The sequence below is a fragment of the Stegodyphus dumicola genome, chromosome X1 (genome assembly GCF_044657685.1).
Source record: "Stegodyphus dumicola isolate Sdum_Otavi_A_Nest chromosome X1, ASM4465768v1".
In the NCBI taxonomy this organism is placed as follows: Eukaryota; Metazoa; Arthropoda; class Arachnida; order Araneae; family Eresidae; genus Stegodyphus; species Stegodyphus dumicola.
The window spans coordinates 121,983,776-122,011,001 of record NC_140780.1 but is presented as its reverse complement, the minus strand read 5'-3'; the positions used below and the strand labels follow the sequence as shown (position 1 = coordinate 122,011,001).

The following is a 27,226-nucleotide window of genomic DNA, read 5'->3' as shown; positions in this document are numbered from 1 at the left end:
CTGATCAAGCAGTAGCAAGCTACAACATACTAAACATTTTTACTAATAATGCGATGCCTCACTTTAGAAACATTTTAAAACTTAAGCAACCACGCTGAACAAATTAAGAGTAAAACAGAAACCTAGTGAGACTAAAGCAGAGTGGCGCTTAGAGATAAAGAAAAGATGAAAGAAATCATGTTTTTATTGGAAGGCCCCGATTTCGCATCCAAACAGCATCATCCTTATCATTTTCCACGTACATCATCTTCTTCCTGAGTTTTCATAACACAGGTACTGTGACATTAAATTATGTTTTCTATTGTTTTTTCTGTTTAGTATTGTGTTTATCTTTTTTTTTTTTTTTTTTAATATTTAATGATTTCCATTAATTTTTGGTTACGAACTTGTGCACAATGTAAGATTGTAAAGTTTGAATATGCAACCATCTGAGGTCTAGGAACGAATTAATCCATTTTACATTAATTTCTATGGAAAAAATTGTTGCGGTTTACGAACATTTCAGTCGACAGACGACCTTTAGTACCGAATTAAATTCGTGAACCAAGATTTCACTGCATTTAGTTAACAACTTTCTGTCAAGCATTGAGTTTCTAAATTGTGCTAAGTTAAAAATATTATGTTTTCTAAGCAATTTGAGTTTAACCACTTGCGATATGAATGAAAGAAATGTTAGTGAACTGTAGAAGAGTTAGAGACTGGAGGTCTGAAATTATTCTATTCGTGAAACTGGCTTACACTTTCTCTCAAAATTAAAATGAAATACGCATCTAGAAAAAAGGTAGAGGTGAAACACATGCACAGAGTTTGGTAAAATGGATGAAACTTAGATAAACTTAATTTTCATTAGATGAAATTTTAATTTGAAAGAGAAGATATAATGTGTATCATCACAGCTGTACGCAATCACATGGTCTTTAAAGTGTTAGTTTCATCACAGTAGCGTATAATTCCTATGGCTCAAATGAAACAAACTTCAGTGCAAATAAGTATTACATATTATTATGACAGGTTCTTCAAGGAGTAATATATGATTTAAATTTTCACCCAACAAAGCATTGAAAATCTAACTTTCTCGAAAACCATAATCTTCGTATGTGCAGTATTTGTATGTATGATATTCGTTCTAGGGATATTCGTATGTATTCGTACGTGCGATAAATCATTCAAAAGACTGCGAAGAATTTTCCATGCAACTACTCTTGGCAAATAGCATATTCCTTCTGTTTCGAAGGAAATTTAATTTCAATTTCATTTATTTAGCCTGGAGATAAAATTCAGACACACAAGATCAGGTCAATGTTTAAAGCATTATTACAGTATCGGGTCTCAGATATTCGGAAACATCTAGTCACTTAATTAGTTTTTGCGGTGGTTTTAAAACATATCGGGAAAGCGCTACATATAATTCTCATGCAATAATTACGACTCTCATAGAATTTGAAGTCTGTTTGGATGTAGGAGAGTTCAGGAGCTGTATTTCTTTTGGATTAATGAAAAATCTTTTATTCATATTTCTGTTTTTTAAGTAAAACTAAGAGTACAAATTAGAAAATAAAATAAATAAGTACATAGAATTTGTATAATACTCATGCTTTGATCTGCAAGATAACGAAAGAAATTCAAAAAGCGGAAACTGGGAAGTTGAAAGTCAAATGAAGGCTCCAGAACTGTCTGATATTTTTATACAAGCATGACCACTGCGAAGATTTTATTTCCTTTGAAATCAACGGGAACAACTGAGTTATTAACCCTCAAACTACCCGAGGCATATTATATTTCTCTAATTTCTTCATTTTTCATAACATGTTTGGGGATACTTAAATTTTCGGAATCTATCACCTTATCCAGAATGCAATCAAATTTATACTTATTATTCTTAAAACAGTATTTAAAGTTGTCAACCCAAATAGAAATTTTTTAAATCTATTTAATATCTCCTTGATTAAACGCAAATTAAAAAAAAATTATTTAATTTGTTTCCCCTTTAGTATTTGGAACTTGTGCTCCAAATACTACAGTCTTTTCATGCTAATCATATTTCTAACAGATCCTATTGATATTCCCCTTCTCATGTTCATTCACATAATAACAGTGTGAATAAGACGAATATCAATAGTGCTTATAGAAAGGATCCTGAAAACATAAAAAATAGAAAAGAAAAATTTCCTTCAGGTGTTTATTTGGGGGGGGGGGGTATGAAGGGGGTATTGGTTTACATTTGTTAAAGAAGGTAAATAGCGTTTGTGATCAAGCTGAGTTCCCAAAATATATAATTTTTAAGCAATTTAGATATAAATTCGACACAGTTTCATATTTTGTTATCAGAAACATAGTTCTAAACTTCATTGTATGAAGAAAATAAATAACTTATTTTTGTTTTAATGGAGTTAATAGTTTATTAATAATACGTGAAGCAGTTTTAATCATACAGCGAACTCTCTAAAAGTGTTGAATTCCAAAAAAATTTTCATAACAGGTCGGTCGTATAAAGTTAATGCATGAAATAAATAATGTGCAAATATTTTCGGGTATATTTACTTCCAGAAACAGGAATAAATACTTGTATAAGTAGTAATGCAGGAAATGCTACGGAAGTGAAAACAATTCTTCTTAAAAAGCGAAAGAATTTTCCACATAGAAATTTTATCTAAAAAATATATAAATTGTATTTAAATTTTCTTCTCTTCCTCGAGTATTTTAAACCAAACATGACTGTCTAATTGCGTACGAAACAATATTAATTAGGACATTTTTGTCATGCCAAACAATACCGTTTAAACTGCAGTCGAAATCAATAATAACATGCATTATTTCTATTTTTCTTCGAGTGAATTAACGTTCATGCCAGTCTTGAAAAGACAAAATTTACTGCCATTCGCTTTTAGAAATGCAAATTTGAAAAAAAGAAGAAGAAAAAAAAAAAAAAGACTTTTCAAATCTGCTTTTCTAAAAGGGAATGGACAGTTAAATTTGTGTGAAAAACTGTGCAATAAATTTAGCATATTTGCAGTTAAAATTATGTAAATCTCATAATTACACTTTAACAAAAAGTGGTGAATCGTCAGAATACCCACCTTTTCCTGCTACTCTATTTCCTGAATTTATTTTTTCATCAAAGATAATACAAACGCACTCTTTCTTCCACTAAGGAATTACAGTACAACTTATTAAGTTTTGCCCAAAATCTTGGATGGTGAACGAAAAGATAGAGAATTTACGTACCTTCTCCGAAATATTTGCAAAATGCTTAAAAAAGCATATTTATTCTCCGTGTTTAACTGAGATTTGTAGTTCTCTTTGTATGAGATAGCTAGTTTTCTGTAAGCTTCCGTATGTACCTTGACGAAACTCAAGAACAAGATCATTTAATTCATTTGCCCTTAGGACTTTACGGGAACGTTATCAGCAAACCGCAGACATTGCTTATTATTTAGATGGAGTGGAAAGAATCAACAGTAATTCATTGGGGAAAAGGAAATTGTCTCTGAAAAAAGTAAAAAACTAGAGGTGATTTACACTTATCTCCATATTGCTCCTAGGAATTTAAGTGTATACAAAGCAGATTCTTGGAGCAAGCGATCTTCGAAAACTGATAAGAGAGTACCTCTCAAAGATAAAGAAAAAGAGAAGAATGAAAGTCGGGCATCTCCTTGCAAAAGAAGGGGGGATTCACCTGAAAAGTCAGTAAAAAAAGTATCAGAAAGAGGAGGAGAGGAAAAAAATGCCAACAATATCGCCAAGAATGCGTTTTGTAAACGAAATACTGTAATTAAATGCCCTTTCATTGGTAAGTACGAATTAATATTTCTTTTTTAAATGAATGAAATAACTATCCTAATGAATTAATATTCCTTTTGGTATGTTGTTTATTTAATCGATTATGGCAAACCATGCGAGTGTTGTTTGCCTCAATGGAAGACTTTCTAAAAGAAACTGCCTCGTATTCACGTTGCACATGAGGAAAGTCCTCCAAACCCCGAAAGCTAACCCATTTGTCAAGAATAAATAAATAAAACCTCGGTCAAACCAAATTCAGTAGTGAAGCAAGGTTAGCAAATTCTTTCCAACGTCGGCATCACTTGCTTACGGAAGCGGGAGAAACGAAAACACAAAGGAAGTAGGGAAAAAGTTACTTTTGAGCGGACTAGGCGAAACTGGCGTCATGCAAGAGGTCCTTGTGACCTTTGATCAAACTACCAGTGTTCAACAGACTTCGCTCAGCCGCTGAGGGTTCCACTTTCTTTTCTACTTTTACCTAATTTTAATATACTACACATACTTTATAAGTCAAGCCAATCGACCATATATTTTAAATACACTCATTTCCAAAAGTTAAGCACGGAGAGGAAAATGCTAATTTCCGGAAGCCAATCAGAATTGAAGAGGATGCAATTCGCTGCAGAGGTAGAAAACTTTTTTAAAGTGAAAAAAATGAAAGGAAAAATCCAAAATTGTGAAAAAAAATTACTTTTGTAAAACTAAATATGGAAAAATTAATTTGTGAAATGAAAAAAACAAAATTTACTTTTGCAAAAGCAAATAAATGTGGAATGTAAAAGTAATAAATTTAATTTAATAAAAAATAAGAAGAAAAGAGAAAACGATGAAAAAAAATATGCTTGCAAAACAAAAAGAAAAATTACAAATGTCGGACAATCTTACGATTAAAACAGCAAAGAATGAATTTATAAAAAAATGTGTCTTATACAATTCAAAAAACAAGCACGTTGATTGACTGAAATAGAATAAAAAAAAAAGCTCTTAACGAAAAACGGATTTCTCCTTATAAATTCATTATTTGTCATGCACAAAAAGATATGAAACATCGAACAAGCTCGAAACTGTATAGAGAATCTATTTGCTCGCTGAAGTTTCCTCCCAGGCAGTGACATTATGGTTATTTTTCTAATCAGCACGATAAGTTATTTTTATCTTAGAGACTATTGGCTTTGTTTTTCGAATACGTGCAATTCGTAATGAAGAAAGTTTCTAATTATTTCTTCAAGCTTACAAACTTTATCAAAATGGAAGCACCATGAGGTGCTGTAACTGAAAGTTGTGATAAGAAATAATGAAGTTTAATTGTTGTTTGCATAAAACATATATATTTTTACTGCATGCATCAATTAAAAATTTAACGAATAAAGCAAAGATAACGGATTAAGTTTCAGTAAGTTTTAGAGACATTAGGTTATTTCGAAGCAGAAGAGATGAAAAATGAGCAATGCCCTCGCCAGGACTCGAACCACGGACCTTTCGAATACGCGCTGAGCGTGGTGACAACTACACCACGAAGGCATGCAAAGAAGGTGGGACTATATACTTCCCCCTTTTGAAGGGTGATTATTACTTACCTCGGTATGGGACGTTTAAACGGCATAGAACAGCAAATTTTTTCCACACCTGGATAATCTGCTATACGCTTGAATAGATTTTATCGTATTTTGCTGGTATAAAAGTGCCGAAGAAAGGAAGAATGTCAAAATTTTAGTGTTTCTTAAGAGCGTAAATTACAATAAAAGAATAGTCTGGATTTAAGGATCAATCTACTAGGAATATGTTATTTGCAGCTTTTCTGTTAATTGAAAGAAAAGATTAGGTCAAGCATTATTTTACTTCTTTTTCTTGGAACCTGTCTATAATAAAACTTTTCGTTGTAATCATAGATTTCAAAGCTTTGTAATGTTGCTCTTAAGAGTAATCGTCCCAATTTTTTCTTCAGGTTACCAATTAACAAAATTGGTATTCTGCGTAACGTGAAATCAGGTCGTCTCTACTTTTATTCCTTCTTTTTCGCAACGATCTATCGAAGCTTAAAACTGTTGCAGGAGACGTTCGGATGGAACTACAGAAAACTCAAATGCTGTAAAATATATATGATAGGTCCAAAAGAAAAGAAAAGGGGCTATTAAAATTATTAATCTTCCAGAATATTAATGAAAAATATTTTTTTCCGAAAAAAAGTGATATGATAGTGTATAATCTCATTCATGCATCTTTCTGAAGAATCTGTTATAATGGTTATGTGTACATAATGTATATTTCAAAAACTTGTGATTTCAGCATTCAGAAATTTGGATAATACAACAGCAACTGAAAACCATCTTAGCGTAATTTTGGCATAAACCGAGCTGCAGAATAATAAGTATGGCACTTAGAAATTAGGTAAAATTCATTCTCAAGCTGGAGCTCTCTCTTTCTTTCCAAGGAGACATATTAACCCTTGCCTTTCTTCCAAAGTTTCAGTGCTGAAATAAAACAAATACAAATAAATAAATAATAAAGAAAAATTTTTGGCGCCATCTATTGAGCAAAAAGAAAGATTTCAAAATGGGATATGCCCTTTAAACACTTTCAAGGATAAGACTGGAATTTTAATTCATATCCTAAAATTAATACATTTTGATAGAAGTTGAAGCAGCTTTTGGAAGAATCATAATTCACCAAATTAAAAGTGTTTAGGGATAATTTTTAATAGAACAAAAGTTGCAAGAAAAATTGAGGGATCAACAATGATTAGTGAAGGAAGCTTTACAAATTTTTCCTTTTCTGTTATAACATTCATACTCTTTAATGAGATTAAGCTGTATTAGTTACCTGTGCATACCATACGAGCCATATATGTATGCTAAGAAGAAATGTTGTGAATTGCTCCAAAATTAAAACTTGGTACAGAACTATTATGGCGACAGGGTAGCAAGTGGTATAACAATGAGGAACTGAATTTCCTTTCAGACTTCCATATTCGGTACTAGGCTGGGATATGGACAATCGGAACGGACTGACTTGCAGGAGGTCTGCTTGCACTAATTTTTGCTTGTATTCAATTCATCACATGTTTTCAGGGCTGACCATACTGCCTCGTTCCTCACTTAATCTTAACTGTGGACCCTAACACCAGCGTTACTGCAGGATAGTTTTGCTTTAACACGGGATCTTTAAGGATTGAACAATGAATTTTGTCAATGGGAGAAAAACTTCGAAATTATGAAGAATACAAGAAATTTTGTAGTTAATAAAAAGATAAAATGGTTTGACATCACATTGTTGTTGCTCTTAACCGGAGAATATTGTTTAAGGAATGATGCTGTCATAATAGTCAGTAATAGAGAGGAGAGAAAGCTGCGGCAATAGACACAGCTTTCAAACTCTTTAGTTAATAAGTAAGAGAAAAGTGTTAAAAAAGAAAATTTAAGGCACTAAAAACTTAAAAGTAAAAAGAAGTCCTTCTTACAAAAGCATTTACAAAGGAGAGGCAAGGTTCCTTCAACTTCGGAAACAGTTCGAAGTCACAAGAACTCATGTCGGGTAAGTAGGGAGAGTGTTCCAGAATTTCTCACTGCCACCGTCGCAAAAGAAGAGTGACATTGTTTGCGACATGGCAACGAGCGTTGTCATGCCATACGATAGGGAGATTGTTGTGCAAATAAACGTGGACGTTTGCGCCGCATAACCGGACGCAAATGGTGCTGTAAAAATCGGCAATAGTAATCTGTGTTGACAGTTTGTCCTTCAGGTACAGCATGTGTAAGAATCACACCGTCCCAGTCGTATGCCATAATCAGCATAACCTTCACCCGACTAGGTTCCTGTCGAAATTTCTGTCGACGTGGCGAACCTTGGTGACGCCATTCATTTGATTGACGTTTCGTGCCCATGTCTCATCAATAGCGACAATAGGCTGCAGAAATGCGTCTCCTTCATTTCGGTATCTCTCCAAGTGAGTGCCAGCCAGTGCATACTGGTGCCATTTCTGTACTTCGATTAGTCGACGTGGAACCCAGCGGGAAACATTTTTCCTCATGTTAAGAGATTTCTTCATTATGCGCCACACCGTTTGCTGACTCAGACCAACCTGTAAGGATAATTCTCGGACAGTCCATCGGCGGTCTATGGTAAGCAGACCGCTCAGGATGTCAATCTGCTCTTGAGGAATGGAGGGCCGATCTGTGCGTTGCAAATACGCAGTCTCATTCCGACCCGAACGAAATGCTTGAACCCATCGTGCTACTGTCTTGTACGGTAAAGCATTTGTGCCACAGGCTTTTACTAATCCTCGATAGCATTCTGTTGCATTTTTGCAACGGGCAACCTCGATTTTAAGCCACGACCGCTGATCACCATTTGAAAACATGCTTTTAGAGCGATGAAAACGAAACTCCTCACTTTAACGCCACACAACAACTACCCTTTTAAGCAGATCGACTGTTTTTTGCATTCTACATATCGACAACAGCGCCACCTCACCGCTCCCATATCCTATTTGCGCATGCCCGCTCTTCTGCGAGTTTCAAGGTTAAGTTGCCACTATTTAATTTACAACCCCCGTATTTAATATACATAATCAGACTATTATTTGGTACACGGTGGAAATATCCTCTAATATTAGTTAACACTAATCTGTCTTCTCCTTGGTTCATGTTTCTCTTAGACCAAAAGTTTCTGCAAATTCAGAGTCTAGGAATGGGTTAAAAAACGAGGCTCTCTGGCTAAAGGAATGGATGCCTTCACGAAAAGCTTTCAAAAGAAACTGGCTCATATTCACGTTACACGTAGTGAAAACCACGAAACCTAACCACATAGGGAGCTTGTTCGCCTGCGCTCGAAACCAGGTCGAACACTATTCAGTGGTCTTAATCACTCGACCACTACAAGGTTTGCGAGATATTTATTCTTGGGAATTTGTTATACTGAAAGAGAGGTTGCCTCAATTTTTTTAAGCATCACCAATAGGCTATCGATTATTTTGAGTAGTACCCTAATTTTTTACTTATAATCCACCAGAAGGAGATAAATAAAGTGTTTTTTAGTTCTAATATGATTGTGTGTCAGGGTGATACTCGCCAACGTCAAAGGAACAGCTCTAGGCGAAGGATGGTTAGATAGGCAAACGTGTAAGGATAGTTTAATAACAAAGTTATAATATTTAAATGAAAAGTTAAGTATTTGAACTCACTGACTCGGTACTTAAATTTAATTAAATGAAACTTTAGTTATTTTATATATTCAAATAACTAGGAAATAAGGAACAAGTGTAAATTTTTACATAATTAAATACAATGTTTCACAACAATTTCTTTGAATGTCAGCAATGACTGAATGAATAAAATCGCTGAAAACTGTAAACTTTTGTTCAAATAAAATAAGCAGAGGAAAGGGCTGCTACATAATATATTTTGTCATACGCAAAGCAAACTCGAAGGTGGTTTGTCTCATCCTCTTCCATCTCCAAGCCACATAATTACCGTATCGTAAAACGTATAGTCCTTGGTTCCTCTGAGTGTCATGCTGAAACCACTTCAAACCAAAAATCTGCAGTGAAGTAAGATGTTGCGCGGTGGTTAATGCATAAAGAACTCTGACTTCTTTAAAATGCATTGTACTGTCGTGACTTATCTCATTTGCTTGATTGTAACATCAGATCAAGTCAATAAATTTTATCTCGACCAGGAGGCAAAGGTTGCGTCTGTAGCAGCAGGGCGTAGGTCTGGCGACAAATCGAATTTTTCTAGCTTCGTCCTAGTTCTATTCTTACCTCCATGGTCCCAGTCTTGGAGGAGAAACCCTGGAAGACGGATATGAGGATTTCTCGCCCGTCTTTTTTGCCCTACACCAGACTCTCAACATTCGTTTTCAATATCTGTGTAGTATGTATAGAGTATTTATCATCTATGTTTCTGTATAATGTCTGCATTAAGTATTTAATACCTGTTTCAGCATTTGTATTTATCTGTGAAATTTCATTTACTTAGTATCTATTTTTTAGTTATTTAATATCTGTGTAGCAATCTGTAAAATGTATAGTCTAATATCTTCACCAGCATATGTAGCATCTTAATAAACTCCCCATGCGTTTCTTGTGGAGCGCCGGGGGTGTTGTACTAAACAGTTGCGGGATCCGTACAATACCCGATTAGTCTATGTAAGCCGCCCGGGTGTCCGAACCCTCTTTCACCTGTCATTTACAACAGACTATCGAAAGAACTTTCGGCTTGCCAGTATTTTAAGTCCCTCATGCCGCAAAAACACTATACATGCATCTATGACTTCTGCAAGATTCCGGCAAGGCAGACAGCTCATTTTCCACCATGGCTGTATAAAAAATGTTAAAGCATTTTTTTTTAAGCATTGCAGCAGAGACAGTTCAATTGAAAAATGTACCAGGATTATTTGTCCTTTTCTCAAGTTATTTAAAATTAAGTTTGTTGTCATTGTTAATTTATTTAGGGCGGATTGTTTTTTTCCCTTCATTGGATTTAAATAATGTAAAAAGATGCAGCAGTGTAGTTTATATTTTAATAAGCTATTAAATTGAGTTAGAGGAACATATATATGGTACATTTGCTGGCTTATATTAAGTAATTTATTGGAAGTAATAAGCATGTCATAAAAATTCATTTTATTTCGTCCAAAAAGTGTCATTGCATAGCAATAAGATATCACCACTTATCATTTGGTAAATACTATATAGCTTTTAAATATCAATAATTAAACTCTTTTTACGCATTGGATATAAGCCTGCTCTTTGTTGCTACGCGAATCATTGGTTAGCTGTAACAAATGCTTCTTTTCAAAAAACAGACTGAACCTCGTCGTGATGACTGTATGTCAGCTCTTTTTTTCACGCGAGGAAACTAAGCTTATATACCTTAAATTTCGGGCGTATACAAGTAAAAATCAATTACTTTGTTTTATTTTGCTTGAACTAGAAATGGGTTTCGTTTTTTAAGTAAGTAAACAAATAATTTCGTCCTTTAGTTTTATCTAAATAAGTGCGTTTTACATTTTGTTTATAACGGAAATAAAAAATTTTCTTTTTAAATGTAAATTCTTTATTAAATTAAAACATCAAAAATAAATTATCTTACTTAAATTGAAAAAATAAGAATTTAGCCTCAATTACATGGACCCAAATGCTTTGTGTTACCAACTAGACCGAATGGTTGGGGTTCTATCATAATAATATCTCCCTCAATTATGGAAATATCTTCACTTAAGCAGAGTTCTTTCTGTTAACACTGCTTTAAGATTTTCAAATGAAGTGCATAGGAAACAGCTTTAAATTATTATATACTGATAGTCTTTTTTATTAGTAGGAGAAACAAGTATGAAAGCCCTTACTTTCAAACCAAGGACACCCAACTTTCAAACCAAAGACACCCAACATTTAAGAGCTACTTATGTTTAGAGAGGTAAGTGCATGGACTTTACAAACTTTCTCAGGAACTTAATTTTTAAGTACTGATTATTATCGTTTATAAAAAGGTGACAATCACCTCCTGCCTGAACTTGAACGTTTATTTTTTCGCACCACTCCTCGAGAGCTTGGAGTTCAGTGCACGATATCTCTTTAACGATGGTTTCTTAACTTTGGGGAAATAAAAGGTCTGAAAGAGAAAGTCAATATCCGGCTCAGAACCCTTATCTTCTATTAATAGATATTCAGTGTTTACGCTTCGAAACGCAAAGTGTTTCTTCTTTTTATCAAGTCAGATAGAATGCGCTTTTAGATCATTTTAAGTGCTTCACAACTTAAGAATAAGCACGGATTTTTAATGGAGACTTTTATCACTTCGGCGTCTGAGAGTGGCAACTGATTATTTCAGAAGATAGCATCCCCAGATGTTGGTTATTTCAGAAGCAAAGAATTATTTCAAAAGCACAGATATTTTTGCTAAAAAATCCCTTACGATTTTATTTTTCCGTTGATGTAATTTATTATCCCCGCAAAGTTCCTTTTCAATAATCTAGCGCTGTTAAACTGGAAAGATTTAAACGAAAATGGAAGTATAAACGCAGCTTTTGCTCTTATTTTCCGTTGTGAATTTGTATAACTATATCGAAGACGTTTAATGTAAAAGTGCAAATAAAAACACTGATGTTAGTGCTTCAGGAAATTACAATTTTTGATGTGAATGAAAGATGCATCTGTTTTGTTAAAAATTTCGCAGTATCTCTTTTTGGATATGATTTCGATATAGTATATGCTGCTTATTTATAAAACAAAAGCATTCGTGGATGGATATCATCAGAGAATTTATCTTTACGAATAATTAAAATGCACAAAAGGTGAGTACTAACACGTAATTTCAGTATAAGTGGTTGACATTCAAACTTATTTTGAATAATTTCAAATAATTTTTATTCATAAAATTTCTCATGATTTTTACAGATATTATAGTAGCAACTTTAGATGCATAGTGATTTTAAATCTGTTTGAATGAAATAAAATTCGTATTTATTGCGAAGTAACTTGAAAACATGTTATAAAACAGGTTTTAAAAATATTACTGATATCTTACAACTTGGTTTTCTTTCATAGATCTCGGTATAGTTAATTGCATAATGCTGATAAGATTTTGAAATATGTTCTATCTAGCATTCCGAACATTTCGATTTTTGGCTCATTTGTTATAGGCTATCAAGCTGTCAGTCACAATGGTAGCTAACATCAACGCAGAGAAAACGATCAATCACGCATATCCATTCGCCATGTTCAGTTACCACTGATAATGCAAAATGCATTAATGATTTGAAATAACCAATCTGTCATTCTGTTTTGGAGAATCAGCTTGTCTGATAATAACCCTACAATATGAAATATTTTCTGTACGATAAAACTACAACTACCATTGTTATTTTAGCCTGTAATGTTTACATTTATATATCTGCTTTGCGATTCAATGAACACAGTGCGTTTCGTGATACTAAACCATTAGAAAGGCAAAGTCAAACGATATTAAAAAAGTATAACTGCTTTGCAAATGACTTCTCTTTTCAAATTCATTTCGAATTCCCTTATACACACAATATTGTTTAAATGCGTATTCTAAAAACATTTTCGGCAGTTGGGTTTTTGGAGGACATGTATAGTGTATTTCGTATGCATTTTTAATAAGAGTAAATTTATGCAGATGAAGTATTCGGAGACTATGCGATGCAGGATATAGTTCAAAGTCTTTTTCAATCAAGCTAATTTTAACTACGAGGGCTATCCAGAAAGTAGATTACGTTTTGGAATAAAAAAATAAACAAAGTATAGGAAACAAATTTTATTATATACAGATGAAAGCCACACTCAAATACTACTTTTCTACATAGTCACCATACAAATTAAGGCATTTATCGTAGCGATGTACGAGCTTGGAAATTCCTTCGTCGAAAAATTCGGCCGCCTGCGCCTTCAACCACTTCGTTACCTCTTCTTGCCTTCCACCTTGCACAAAACTTGTGGTAACCAAGCTTTTCGCTGATGATTTCGTGCAACAAACTTCGCGAAATTTGTGGAAAACTCAAAGAAAGTTCCGTTATTGTGAAATTTCGATTTTCACGGACTTTAGCATCGACTTTTTCGAGAAGTTCGGCGGTCACTATGCTGGGTCTCCCACTTCGATCTTCGTCGTGAACATTGGTTCGGCCATTTTGAAATCTTATGACCCACTGACGCACTCCACCTTCAGTGATAATGTTGTCCCCATACACTTCACGAAGCTGCCGATAGATTTCTATCGGTTTACAGTTTTTTGCAGTCAGAAACCTTATTACTGAGCGCACCTCGCAGCTCGCGGGATTTTCAATTAACGCAGACATTTCAAACCGTCACAGTATCTGAACGGAGCACAGCACGAACCTCTCACTAGCACGGCTAGATGCAGACTGAGCTGCGCAACGCTCTGACTCCAAGATGGCCGCGCTAGCCCCGCCCCTAGCAGACACAGACGGAAACGTAATCTACTTCCTGGATGGCCCTCGTATTATACTATCGACATTTTACAGCTTTATCTACACAAACTGACTTGAGTACTTCATTATTCAGATAAAGAGGTTATAGTAGTTGAGCCTTCGTATAAAGTAGAGTATACGTTTTCGAAGCCTTATTTAGTTCGAATATAAAACTGAATATGTGATTAATTTTTTACATAACTTTAAAACTATAGTGCAGGTTAGCCTGTAACTTAATTTAATTCGATTATAAAACTGATTATATGATCCTTTCTTTTTTTTTTTTTTTTTTTTTCCATAACATTAAAGCTATAGTGTAGGTCCCTACCCATTCATATATCTCATACATTGAGTGAATTTGGGTGCTGTTGTCATTATCTTTTATAATATTATGCGAAGCGATGTTCCGTGAGGCATTTTTTTCAAGATAACAGGGTTCTCCATTTATTTATTACTCAACTATGCCTGTTTGTATTATAAATTTTGTTTCTGTTCTTTTGATGATAACAGTTGATTTAAGCCCATTTACGATTTGAAGAGCGTATTTTGACTTTATTTCTGTTCTCTTCAACATAATACCTAATTTAAACCCATTTATGACTAAAAAATGTATATGAATGGGTAAGGATTTACGAGCCACCCTGTATACACTATTTTATTTTTGTTTACAATGACCTGACTTCTCAGAGCCCAGTTTGTAAATGATTTTTGGGTGACTAAATAAAATTATTTTAAAGAATATTTTTTTGTTATGTAAAAATCCATTCACTTATTTACGTTATGTTTAATTTATATTATTACAGTTTTGATTATATTGTACTTTGTATATTAATTTTTATATTACAAACATCATACAGTTTTCTCTACATAAACTGAGCTTATTAATTTACTCTTCAGTGAACAATATCCTAGTAGTTAAAGCTTCGTTTAAAACAAAATATACATGTTCAATTTTTTAATTATGTTTTTTTTTAACTGATACGTGTAAATCATTTTCATTATGTGTTTATTATCTTTAGATCCTTTGGGAGAGGGAGAAATTTAGTTTCAAAGAAATGCAAGTAAATGAAGGTTACATTGTAAGGGATATAGGTTAAATTTACAGCCAACAAAAAGAATGCGCACAAAAACTAAATGTTAAAGCAATTAATAGTAAGCTGCAGAACCATTATTGTTTTTATCCTCGCACTCACTTTATCAAAAGACGTTACACGTTACTCACTTTGATTTTTATTAATTGCTATAACATTTCAGTCTAGAATTATTTACAATATTTACACTACTAAATTAAAATTTGGAGTTACTATTCAAGTTTTAAAAAGAGTATATACATGATTCCAGAAGTTTAAAAAACAAACCATTTCAAGTTCGTTATACATATATTTTTTTTACTTGAGGTAACAAACTGAAAGTATTACAAGCTTATAATCGAAATTTTATTTTAAAAAAAAGTGATAACATGATGATTACAGACAAACATTAGAAGATTAATTTATGAGAATAATCAACAGCAACGAATGTGACCTAATGTAATGCCCGATTTACTCTGCATTAAAGGCTGAGAATACGAGGCCTGCTTCTAAATAAATAATAAAAGGATGTCTTCCACTAAGAACAGATATACTTTCTCTTTCGAGATGCAAAATATCTAACAATGGACGGGCCAGACAGTATAGTGGTTAGGAGAGTCTACAGGGTACCGAAGGGCCCGGGTTCGAATCCCGGAGAAGGCATAGCTGTAATTGTTCATCCCTTTGTAACGGTAGCACATCTATTAAGTGCTTCCATAATAAAGCGTCCACGATTTCCAACCTTAATAGCGGCAGAGCTGATGTCGGCTAAGTGTCCCCCAAGGGGAGGGAAAAATTTGACAATAGTAAAACTCATAGCTCGGAATTTTGACTCGACATCATAGACTATATTTACTGTTTACAAAATATCATTATTTGGCAAATAATTAATTTTGCTTACAATAAATTTTTAAACCTTAATAAAAGCGTAAAAAAAACTAAACTAAAAACAACTAAAGTACTAAAAATTCAAACAAAACCACAAATGTAAAAAACTATGTAAAAAAATATCATCTGCAAACCAAGGAGAAAATATTTCGATAATATCCTCAATCTTACATTTTAATTACGTTCGAACTGTAGTATAACACGCTCATTCGTTTGAGATTAAGAACAATAATTTTTCAAAATGTTAATTCCGATTGTTTAATACGTATTCCTAATTTTCAAAAAAATATGAATTAGTAAAATCAAATGTTTCCTGATCTGAAATTTCAAGATGCTTACAGTCACTTTTTGCAGATAACAAAATATGCAGAATCCACTTTATGAAGATTCAGAATGTTATTTTCAAATTACTCGAATTTCCCAACATCAGTGCTGTTTTTGGTGCCTCGATATCCGCTATGGTAGGATTTCGCAAAAAATTTCGTTTTCCGTGTGTTGCGTTTTCTCAAAATTTCATCAGCATCAGAAGAAAAATAATCGAGGTCAGCATTTCTCATTTTAATTTCTGTCACAGTATTTTCATCACTTGGATCTCATGGTAACAACATTTTCATCACATTATTGAAAAACTCCATTATCATATTCTGAAAATATTGAAATGCCTTTTATTTTTCCCTAGCCATTTAACGATAGGCAAATCCTCTTTATCACTCTTTGCTAGATCAAAATACGGAACATAATTTCGGCTGATTGATTCTGTAACAAGTCGTTGAAGCATTTCTAGAACAAGCATTCAATCAAGAAGTGAAACATTATCATCGATGTGTTTGTCGTACTTTTCCAAAATGTTTAAAACCAGCTGCTTCCTGTAATGGCACTGCAAATTTCCGATCACACCTCCATCCTTGAATAACAAAAATTTCAAAATTTCCGTCTTAGCAAAAAGAGTGTGGTGTAATGGCCGAAACCGCTACACGAAAGCCCAGTTGTGATACAGGGTTTAAATGAACCTAACTCGAGTTATAACAATAACATGAATTTTAATAAAATAAAAACATTAGCGATTACGGTTCATGATGATGTACGACTTGGATATATTCAATCCTGTAATTTCAGAAATCTGTTAAATGCGCTATCGCTATTAACATTATACACGAGGAGTGATAGTTGTAGCGGGCCAATATGCCCATAGCTCCAGCAGAAGAGTCCTGGCTCTTCTCAGTAACCACCTCACTTTCTCGCTGCCAAAACTTTTTCTCTCTCACGGTGTCGTTACCTACGCTGAACTCCGGAGGGGGGAAGAGGCTTCCTTCACTCGTACATAACAAAGGTGTTTACATTCTGACCCTAATGAAAAGACTTCTTTTATCCCTTTGTCCCTTGGAGTGACATTCGAGGCTGCAACCGGAATCATATAGTGTCCTAAGATGTGCATATTACATCCTCGTTCTTCTAGAATTGGGCTAATAGTCTTTTGTCTTACAGTGCCATTCTTTAGAACACACAGAAAAGTGGGGGGGGGGGAAGAGAGGTGACGATAAAAACATATATAAAAAGTATAGGTGCTATCCTTTGGATCCTAAGATTGAAGGAGTATAAGGCTTAGGTTTTTTTTTTTTTTTTTTTTTTTTTTTTTGTGCGTGTGTTAAAACTTGTAAAAATTCTGGAAAAAAATATGAAAAATACAAAAATTGTTTCAGCCGAAATTATCCTTATAGTTCGTTACATCCAGTTGACAAAATGTTCGTTCGTTATATCCGGCTGCTCATTATAGCAGAGTTCGACTGTATACAGTTAATGGTACGTGCAGGCTCTTGCCTATTGCGCAGTTACTCGGTTCCTATAAATAAATAAATAAACATAAATATCTAAAATCGGTTATAAATCATCAAAGAAAGCTACATACATTTTCCCTTAAGATATGAGAGGGGAGGGAAGTATCAGACACTAAAGCATCCAAAGTTTCTAATATTTTTTAGTCATTATTTTTGTGGACCTCTAATAGATTATTTTTCGTATGATTACCCCCAAGATTAGTAGATAATCAAGGCTAGGTTCTTTCCACATGGACCTTATAAGGTCCGTGTGTTCGCAACTCTGACGTCATTTACTTACAGAAGTGGGAGAAACGAGGACAGAAAGGAAGTGGGGAATAAGTTGCTTTCAAGCAGGCTTAGGATTCGCTGACCTTTATTTTTTTTATACACGATAGCTGATAGTTTCCACTTAATGTGGGATTATAGAATAACGTAAAAGCATGCCAAGGAACAAAAGAATAGCATTTGATAGTTAATTAAAATATAAAAGTCAAATGAAGTTATTGTAATAAGAACTATAATTTGTATTTCTTATATGGCATTCGGAAATATTCCAAAAGATCACTTTTTTTCTTGCCTTTATCCATTAAACGGTATATGTAATAAATAAAAGAATGCCTCTCAAAGAATTGACAAAATTTAGAATGCATTATGAAATGTGTACGTAAGTTGCATAACAGATAATGCAGGTGCAAACCTCTTGAAAATGAGTAATTCATCCTCACTTTCATTGAAACAAAAAAACAAATAAATAGAGATAATAGTGACTCTCAAATAAACCTGACAGTATCTGAAGTGCTTTCAAGCTCTTTCGATTACAACGTTTTAATCTATTTATTTACTAACATTTTGAATATTTCGAAGCCGATAAGTTTAAGTTGCACTTAAAAACCGATTTTAATCCCACAGTATGCCAATCTCGTTCCCTATCTGAATTTAATGAGATATCTTTTGACACGTTTTATTTTGTGCAAAATATTGCAAATAACGACCTCATCATTTTGAAAAGCAAACTGAAAGCACGAAGACAGTTATACGATATCCCCTTTGTTTGTTTACTGCCTCTGCGAAAGAAGAAAAAATTTAATCAATACCTCGGTGTCTAGACAATAATGATACTCTTGTTCCGTTACATTTTTACTTTTAGATACATTTATAAATATTATCATTAGAATAAGTAGGAGCATCTGCAAGTATATTAACTTCTTTCGCATTATAAGGTAGTTTAATTATATTTTTCATCTGGTTCATACAAGTATATGAAACAGCGATTGGAAAGCGTACAAAATTAAGATTTTAGCTATGCAAAATATTTATTTGCTGTTTGAGTGGCTTCAGTTCACAAAAATGGCACCGTTTATTCAACTCTGCTCTTTTCTCCTAGTTATTATATTGAATAACATTGCATATTAGTTTAATATTATATTGATAGTTACTATTTTACATATATATATAAATCTCTTTGAATTTACTTAATATTAATAAAGTGTATTTAACTATTATTTAATTGTTTGTATTTTCCAATAGTACGAAATGATACTAAGGCCTTTGTACTCCCTTTATCCTTACTGGTTGTGTGAGATCGAAATATTCTTGCTTCAGTAAGTGCTATTCTGTTTCACATTGTACATTGTGATATAATAGTCAGAAGGGAAATTTTATGAAGTATCTTAGCTAAAGTTCACAGAGCTAAGTAACAGAATTCGCGACAACTTAGAAGCATTTTACCTAAGAATGCAACTGATGAAATAAGGCTATTCTTTTACGATGAGTCAGCTGTCCTCTTTTCTTTCAGGATAAGTAATGAAAGTTACTAGATGTTGCGGCAAAATAAAATAATTACTTTGAAAGTATGGATAAAACAGCTTTTGGGGTTAATTCTCTTAGAAACTGCGTCGGAGTAAAAAGGGAAATTAATAAATAAATAAATTAATAATAGGTCGATGTCCTGCTGTACTCATAGATCAGTTTACTCCAGACATAAATGCATGGGGAAAAAACTGCCATAACTATTTCTAATTAACTTCAAATTACGTGCATGTTTTCTAGTAGAATTTACATATATATATATAAATCTCTTTGAATTTACTTAATATTAATAAAGTGTATTTAACAATTATTTAATTGTTTGTGTTTTCCAATAGTACGAAATGATACTAAGGCCTTTGTACATTGTGATATAATCGTCAGAAGGGAAATTTTATGAAGTATCTTAGCTAAAGTTCACAGAGTTAAGTAACAGAATTCGCGAAAACTTAGAAGCATTTTACCTAAGAATGCAACTGATGAAATGAAGCTATTCTTTTACGATGAGTCAGCTGTCCTCTTTTCTTTCAGGATAAGTAATGAAAGTTACTAGATGTTGCGGTAAAATAAAATAATTACTTTGAAAGTATGGATAAAACAGCTTTTGGGGTCAATTCTCTTAGAAACTGCGTCGGAGTAAAAAGGGAAATTAATAATTAAATAATCTGAAAAGGTTAGCTGGCAATGCAACAGCGGCGAAACACAAAGCTCCCTCATGGTACCAGCATGACCTAGAATAAAACATGTATAGAAATACCGCAGAAAGAGAGGAAATTGGAATCTTCGTGCGCTCTTTCTTTTCGAGGGGCCCAGAAAAGGGTCGCGGAGAGTTTATCGAAGCAATATTTTCAGCAATTTGATTTTTACAATTTGATTAATGGTTTGGCTTCATACCGTCCCTTGTTCGGTCTTTTGTATTTTACTGTAAAACAAAAACGACTTTTTGCAAATTCATTTTGCTTTGCATCGTTCCTTGTTCAGTCTTATGTATCTTACTGTAAAACAAAAATAACTTTTTGCAAATTCATTTTACTGCTTAAAACAACATAAAATTAGATGAGAGAGTCGTTTAGATGCTATTAAAGTTAAAAATTAAGCAAGGTTGGATATGAAATAATATAACAGTTGAAGCTACGCTTTCGTTCAATATAAGTTTTAGTATTATTCGATTCTATAGATATCATATAGTTAACTTTTCTTTTAAAATTCTTGATTGATAAAGAAAGAAAACTGACCTTTGTTTTCACTTAAAACCATTTAATCTATATATTTATTTTTTATTGTTCAGTTACAAACGTTTCTGCAATATTTTCATTATTTGTGTTAACTATTTGCTTTACTTCTGAGTAGCACATATTTCCAACATCTTAAAGTATGAATTTATTTATGAGTTGCCAATCAAAGCACATTGCTGGCAATTGAAATTGCAACATCAGGAAGGAATGATCTGACGAACGTCAAAATCACATGAAAGGAAGAAGAGGTTGGGATATGCAAGTGATTAGAATTTCAGTGCATTTAGACGACACAGGAAAGAGAAATGACATTTGAAGCACTGCATAAAAAGAAAAGTTGTGCAGTAAATTTCTCATTTGTAAAACGCTTTTTAAGGTCGGGGTTTGTTCAGAATATCGGTTTATATCTCGAATAATAAGAAGAAATGCTTACCAGCAAATGACAGAATTCGACAGAGACAGGATCGTTGCCTATCTAGAGCGTGGATTATCATGCCGTGATATCGCCTTCGCACTGGTCGACATTCAACTATTGCCATACGAATATGAAATCAATTGATTGCTGAGGGTCATATTGAACGGCATGCAGCGTCTCAACGCCCTCCCATCACTAACGCCCGAGAAGACAAACGTATTGTGAGATCAGTCCTCTAAAACCATACAATCATATCACAGACCATTAGTCAGAAAATGGGCATGTTTACCAGTGCGCCCAGTATCAGCTCCCACGGTGCGTTGACGTTTGCAGCAGCATGGACTACCAGCACGGCGACCATTACTTCGACTTAGGCATCCTTTGACAATGCAGCATAGAGAGACACGGCGACTATGGTACGCCGAACGACAAAGCTGGGTACAGGAGTAGCACAACGTCATCTTTTCAGACGAGCCATATAAGTGTCTGGAGGCTCCAAGGAGACCGCACGTCGCCTTCTTGCATTCGATATCGGCCCTAGGGGGCCCCCTGCACCTGCTGTGATGTTTTGGGCAGCCATTGGGTACACGACACGCACATCTCTAATTTGGATCGACCGTAATTTGAACGCAGATCGGTACATTTCTGACATCTTACGTCCAGTGGTTGTGCTCTATATTCGAAGCCTGCCAAACGCCATCTTCCAACAAAATAATGCAAGACCACGTGCTGCACTTCGTGTTCTGACCTTCCCCGATACACAGGGTATTCGATTGTTGCCCTGGCCTGCATGGTCTCCAGATCTGTCACCCATTGAAAACATCTGGTCATGGGTTGCTGACAGACTGGCCCGCCACCCCTCTCCAGCTAATGCGGTTGATGAAGCGGGGCATAGACTTGAAGCAGCATGGAATGAGTTGCCGATTTCTGTCATCCAAACCCAGTTTTCCTCCACGTCTCACAGGGTAAAGGCCGTTTTATCTGCCACAAGTGGCAGCTGTTTCTACTAATTTCTCACCTCCGTAAACCCCCAAACTGCTTAGAAACGTAATCATTTTGTCTTCATGCCATACTGTTATCGTACAATAAATACCTTTTTTGTCTTTGCTTTCTTTCATGGTGTTGCAATTTTAATGGCCAGCAGCGCATATTTAAATGCATATTGTATCCACTGAGAGGGAAAATGCCATACGACTTAAAATTTGCCATAACTTAAATTTCAAGACAGCTTTAGGGAAACAGATTTCGAGAATTTTTCCAGGTTTCTATCAATCACATAATTTCGGTGAGAAAAACTGGAAAACAAAATTATCATTTGAGACTTCCTCTGAGATACGGAATCCCCCCTTGAGCTGTTTTCTGTAAACTTTAAAGATTAAAGGTGGAAAGGAGTTTTAGGACCATCTAGAATATTTTTATCAAACTAGAAATTATTTCGGCCAGGGACTATGAATTGTATGGAAAAATACTAGTATTCTCCTTCTTCTAAAGCTTGGGTAAGGACTACACTAAGCCTTAAGGTATCGACCAAGAAGACCTCCATGGAATCGGCCGATTAGTTTGCTTTCGGATCTTAGTAAAACCCTCGAAAGAATAATTTTACGGAAAACGCAGGCGTATGCTTACTTATTCCCTGGTGAGCAATATGGCTTCAGGAAGGAGTTATCTACAACAGAGCAGCAACTTTTAGCCCCCTAGCATTGCGATTCTTATGGTAGACGTAGCGACTGTGGAGACGTCAAAACGTGTCGATTTACAAACTTATTCATCTACATATTAAGCGTGAATGAATTTTGATACTGCATTTATTTGTCAATTTATTATCAAGCATGACTTCATTACTTCATTTCACATGTGTATTTGATTTGGACATTCAAGCTAGGACACAGTTTAGTTTATTTGATTATGGCAAACCACTCGAGGGCTATTTGCCCAAGGTGAGGAATGCCTTCATGGAGGATTTTCTAAGGAAGCTGGCTGGTACTGCATAGAAATGGAGTCTGATGTCTCTAAAATCGCAAAAGCGAGAGATTTCCAATTCCAGGGGGACCTAAATCACTAATTTTTAAAAAAATACTAAACAAACCTTTAGTCTTAAGACGGAGAATCTCCAAAAGTTCAGGTAAGGTGTGCCTCCAACCTCAAAAATCTAGCGCTGTTAAGACACACTCTTTGCTTTTCTTAGTGGCGTATTTCTCTTAACTACTCGCTTTAATTCTATTGGCTCGTTATTACAGCACTTGCAATGAAGCCTAAAACATCCCATTCATACTACAAGAAAAAAATCAGGAGAAATTCTTACAGTCTGAGAACTAGCGCATTAGATAGTGCATCAGTATTAATGCGAATAAATCTGAGATACTTGTTTCAGAAAGGGATAAAATACTTAAAATCACTATATCGTGATCTGCATCTATTCAATGAGAGGATTCCAAGAGTCAAAAACGTCAGCTATATGAGGTTTATAATCTAAGTATGAATACGCATGTTTAGAATATAATTAACATTCGGCCTGCGCCACTATTCCGTTTGATATCGAGAAGTTACTGGGTAAGCAGAATAAAATATTTAGGATAATTGCAGATCCATTTGCAATTTTATAGAGACAGAAAATTTATATCAGTGTCTAATGCTTGTATATGCGGAATACTATGATTCAGCACGAGCCTAAAATCTGCTCTAATTCTGAATATCTACGCAATTATAATGATTATTTTATCCATAAAGTCATCAACAGAATACAGATTACCTTGCGGAGTATTTTAATGGATGAGATATTTAAAGAAAGACTCTTTGTTTAATCTTTTAAAGTCAGGTGACAAAATTTGAGTTACTTCTTCAGTAATCTCTAAAATGTAAGGAAGTCATAGTATGTTTCCAATTACTATCTCTTTGTACTTTTTAGAGTAGCATATGGCCCTATGAAGAAGTATTGCACATAACTTGTTATTGTATTTTCTGCAGTCTATGCATTTTATATATTCCGTCTCCTCGCCTTATGTGACTTTCATTTACTGATCCATTTCAATCCTTGCTAGCTTGTTTCAGATTGGATCACTGATGTTACCTCTCTTCAAATGGCTGATCAGCTATCAGGAGACTATAGGCTTCTCCTTTCCCAGTCTTATTCCTGCTCTCCTTTTTAGCAAGAAAAATACCTGCCAAATCGATGAAAGTTACCTACTCGCTGCGAAGTAAGAAATCTTTTCTTTGCCTGCACCATGACGTTATTTCCAATGAACGAGCAATGATTGGTTTCTGGCTGTACGCCTGCAAATATGTAACACACTAATGTTGGAGTTTCCTAAAACACCTGCATATGTGATAAAAGCCTCTGTACATTATAACGTCGAAGTAATTAGAGATGAGGGAGCAAAAAATTTTTAAAATAAGCCCTAATATATATCGCTGTATTAACCATTAAGCAATATAAGCATGTGCTTAGGGCATCAAGGGAAGAAAGCACCACAAAAAAATCCTTAGGTATTCAGGAATGGGGGACAAAAAATTTCCAGGAGCTACTTCTAGCATGTGCAGCTAAACTAAAACCGAGAGAGAGAAGGAATGACCTTAGCGGCAATACATGACCTATGGCTCTAGAATGATGGAACTCAGACGTATTTCAATGCTCCTGCACGTGATTGGCTGGATATGGAATGCCAAAGCCGCAGGACTGGTCGCGGGAGTCCGATTTTATGGCCGCCACGATCACCAGACCTGTCACCTTTGGATTTCTTTCTATGGAGACATCTGAAGGATTAGTTTGTCGAGACCTGGTTACTGGAGAAAGTGAATTAATTGCTCGTGTTCTTTGGTGGACTCTACGCTACTTCAACGTGTGCAGTCAGCCATTCCACGTCCCGTGCATGCATGCCTCGATATATATATTGGACATTCTGAACAGCTTCCTATGTAAATACATACAAATATCGATGTTCATGTTTCTAATAAAGTTCCCCCTTTCTTGCACTGGATATGACGTCATATTTTTCTATCTCGAAAACTATGGATCGTACAGGTACAGTTCTCTGGGCACATTTTATGCATTACAAGCGAGAAAGCTGACTGTGCAAAGTTTGGCCTGTCTTGATGAAACACCTTGTATAGCTTAGAGACATTCACAGAACAAAAATTAGTAAAAACACTGCCTTCAGTAAATATCAAAAAGGAAAAGGTCACTCATATTTAATAAGGAAACTTTACGATTATTTATCATTTTACATGCATCTGATAGAAAACCAGTATTCTTTCTATACTTATTCTATACCAAAGCACAGTTGCGAAAAAAGAATACTGACAATTATTACTTATACGGTGGTTTACGAATGATCTAGTCGTTGAGTACAAGAGACATGGTTACGAAATATCAATAGCCTTGAGGTTTTAAAACTGAATGATTTGGTTTTGGGAAAATATGAGCTAAATTTCTTTAGAAAACCCTCTGAGAAAGAAATTTCTGACATTAAACGAGCTATTTCTTACAGTACCACTAAGTTCTTCTAAGTTGACTGATAATTATTGTATGCAGTTATATACTTACCGAGAGGAATAGATCATTACGTAAAGGAAAAAGGTGTTTAATAATATTTCTAGCATTTAAGTGAATATAGGTTTATATTATTCAAAAGAAATGTATTGTGCATATTTTGTTAATCTGGGGACAAAAATTTACATCTAAATCACTACTTGAGAAAGAAACAAAACATGCCATTCTCCGTAATGATAAACAGACGTCATTCCCCCTAAATATCTGTAGATATTGGAGTATGGCCTTGATTCGTTGATTATTATTTAAATTTAGAGACTTGTTTCACTACCTAACTGTCTGCCTTCGTAATCGCAGTAGAATATCTCCAAGAAATCAGTTACATAATAAAACAGCAGCCTTTTGAATCATGTTGATTAATCTATTGTTTATATAGCTTAGGCTGTTTTTAAAAGCGTATCGGGAAAGAAATTTTTACACAATTATATTCAATCAATCTATTTAATAGTTCAAAGTACGAGTTAAATAAGTGAATAATGATAAAAATAATCACTGCCGTTAAAAATATGTATATCTTGCTATCATAGCTCCCACTTTTTTTTTTATTGCCCCAGCAAATTATTTAATGGGAATTGAAAATGGGTGTGCTTAAAAAGGCCTTTTCCATAATCATAAAAAGAGAACTGTATAGCTTCTGGATCCTAAAATCTTAAATATTTCCTTCGCGATATTTCATCTACTCCTTTTTACTGCTGCGACTTACTGACAGACCGTTCCAAAAATAAATATTAATTACGGGTTTTATTTACCAATTTTTGTAAATCAAACTCGAGTAAGCGGTTTTGAGCCTTCGGGCACTGAATTTATTGGAATCGAGATGGGAGAAGGAACAGTTGATGGCACAATTCTTCTTCCAACGGAAATGAGAGAAGACAGCGTTTAAGCTTAATACCTTAAGTATTAATATTTATGACTTTTACTTGCGAAAGATCGCTAAGACTTCTCGTTTCGTATACGCTGAAATTCTTTTTTGTACTTTTAAGGTAATTGAGTAATGTCAGGTATGTCGGAAAGGAAAGTTTTGATCTCTAATTAATAATGTGTGCAAAGAAAATATACGTCCATATAATTTAAAAAACAGAATGACACATATTTTTTTCCTTCTCATTCGTATCTTTAATCGTACATTTAATAGCTGTGAGCAATCTGTTTACAAGAGAAAGATAAAATTCATTTCTCCGAAAAATGTTTTAAAATAATGTGCCGTTTGAAATGGGAAACTGTTTCATGGTAACTGATAATTAATGGAAAAGGATTCGACTTATCGCTGTTTATATATAAAAGTGATAAATTATTGAGTTTGCAAGTCAATCACGCAATTATTGCATTTAGTTGCAGCCGAAAGCGGCAATACAGGAAAAAGGTCTCGCAAGTGGCTTCTGCCTTAATTAATAAATGCGCGTATACCGTTGTGTTCTTTGATGCTATACAAACACCATTTGACGAATCGAGCTGAAACTTCGCAAGTTGAAATGTAGACAAGCAATGTATATTAGACAGACATAGCCCATCAAGTGTCCTAAAATTTATTGCTGTTCCAAAAAAAAGTTTTAAACTATAAAATTATTTCAGACTTCCTGGAATATTTTATAGAAAGAGTACATAGATGCAGCACTTGTTCACATTTACCAGACCACAAGACTCATAGGAAACTGCAGTTTTAACATGGTAAAATTATGTAATTCAGTGCTCCTGTAGACAGCAGCACAGAATATTTTAACATT

At 34.3% G+C, this 27,226-nt stretch overlaps 1 protein-coding gene across 1 annotated transcript; it reads right to left on the bottom strand.

The window, feature by feature from the left end:
- Nucleotides 1-7,576: 7,576 nt before the first annotated feature.
- Nucleotides 7,577-8,137, bottom strand: LOC146993256 (histone-lysine N-methyltransferase SETMAR-like). Its single transcript, XM_085808184.1, has one exon. It carries the CDS (start codon nt 8,135-8,137, stop codon nt 7,577-7,579), a length of 561 nt encoding a protein of 186 aa, XP_085664310.1.
- Nucleotides 8,138-27,226: the final 19,089 nt, after the last annotated feature.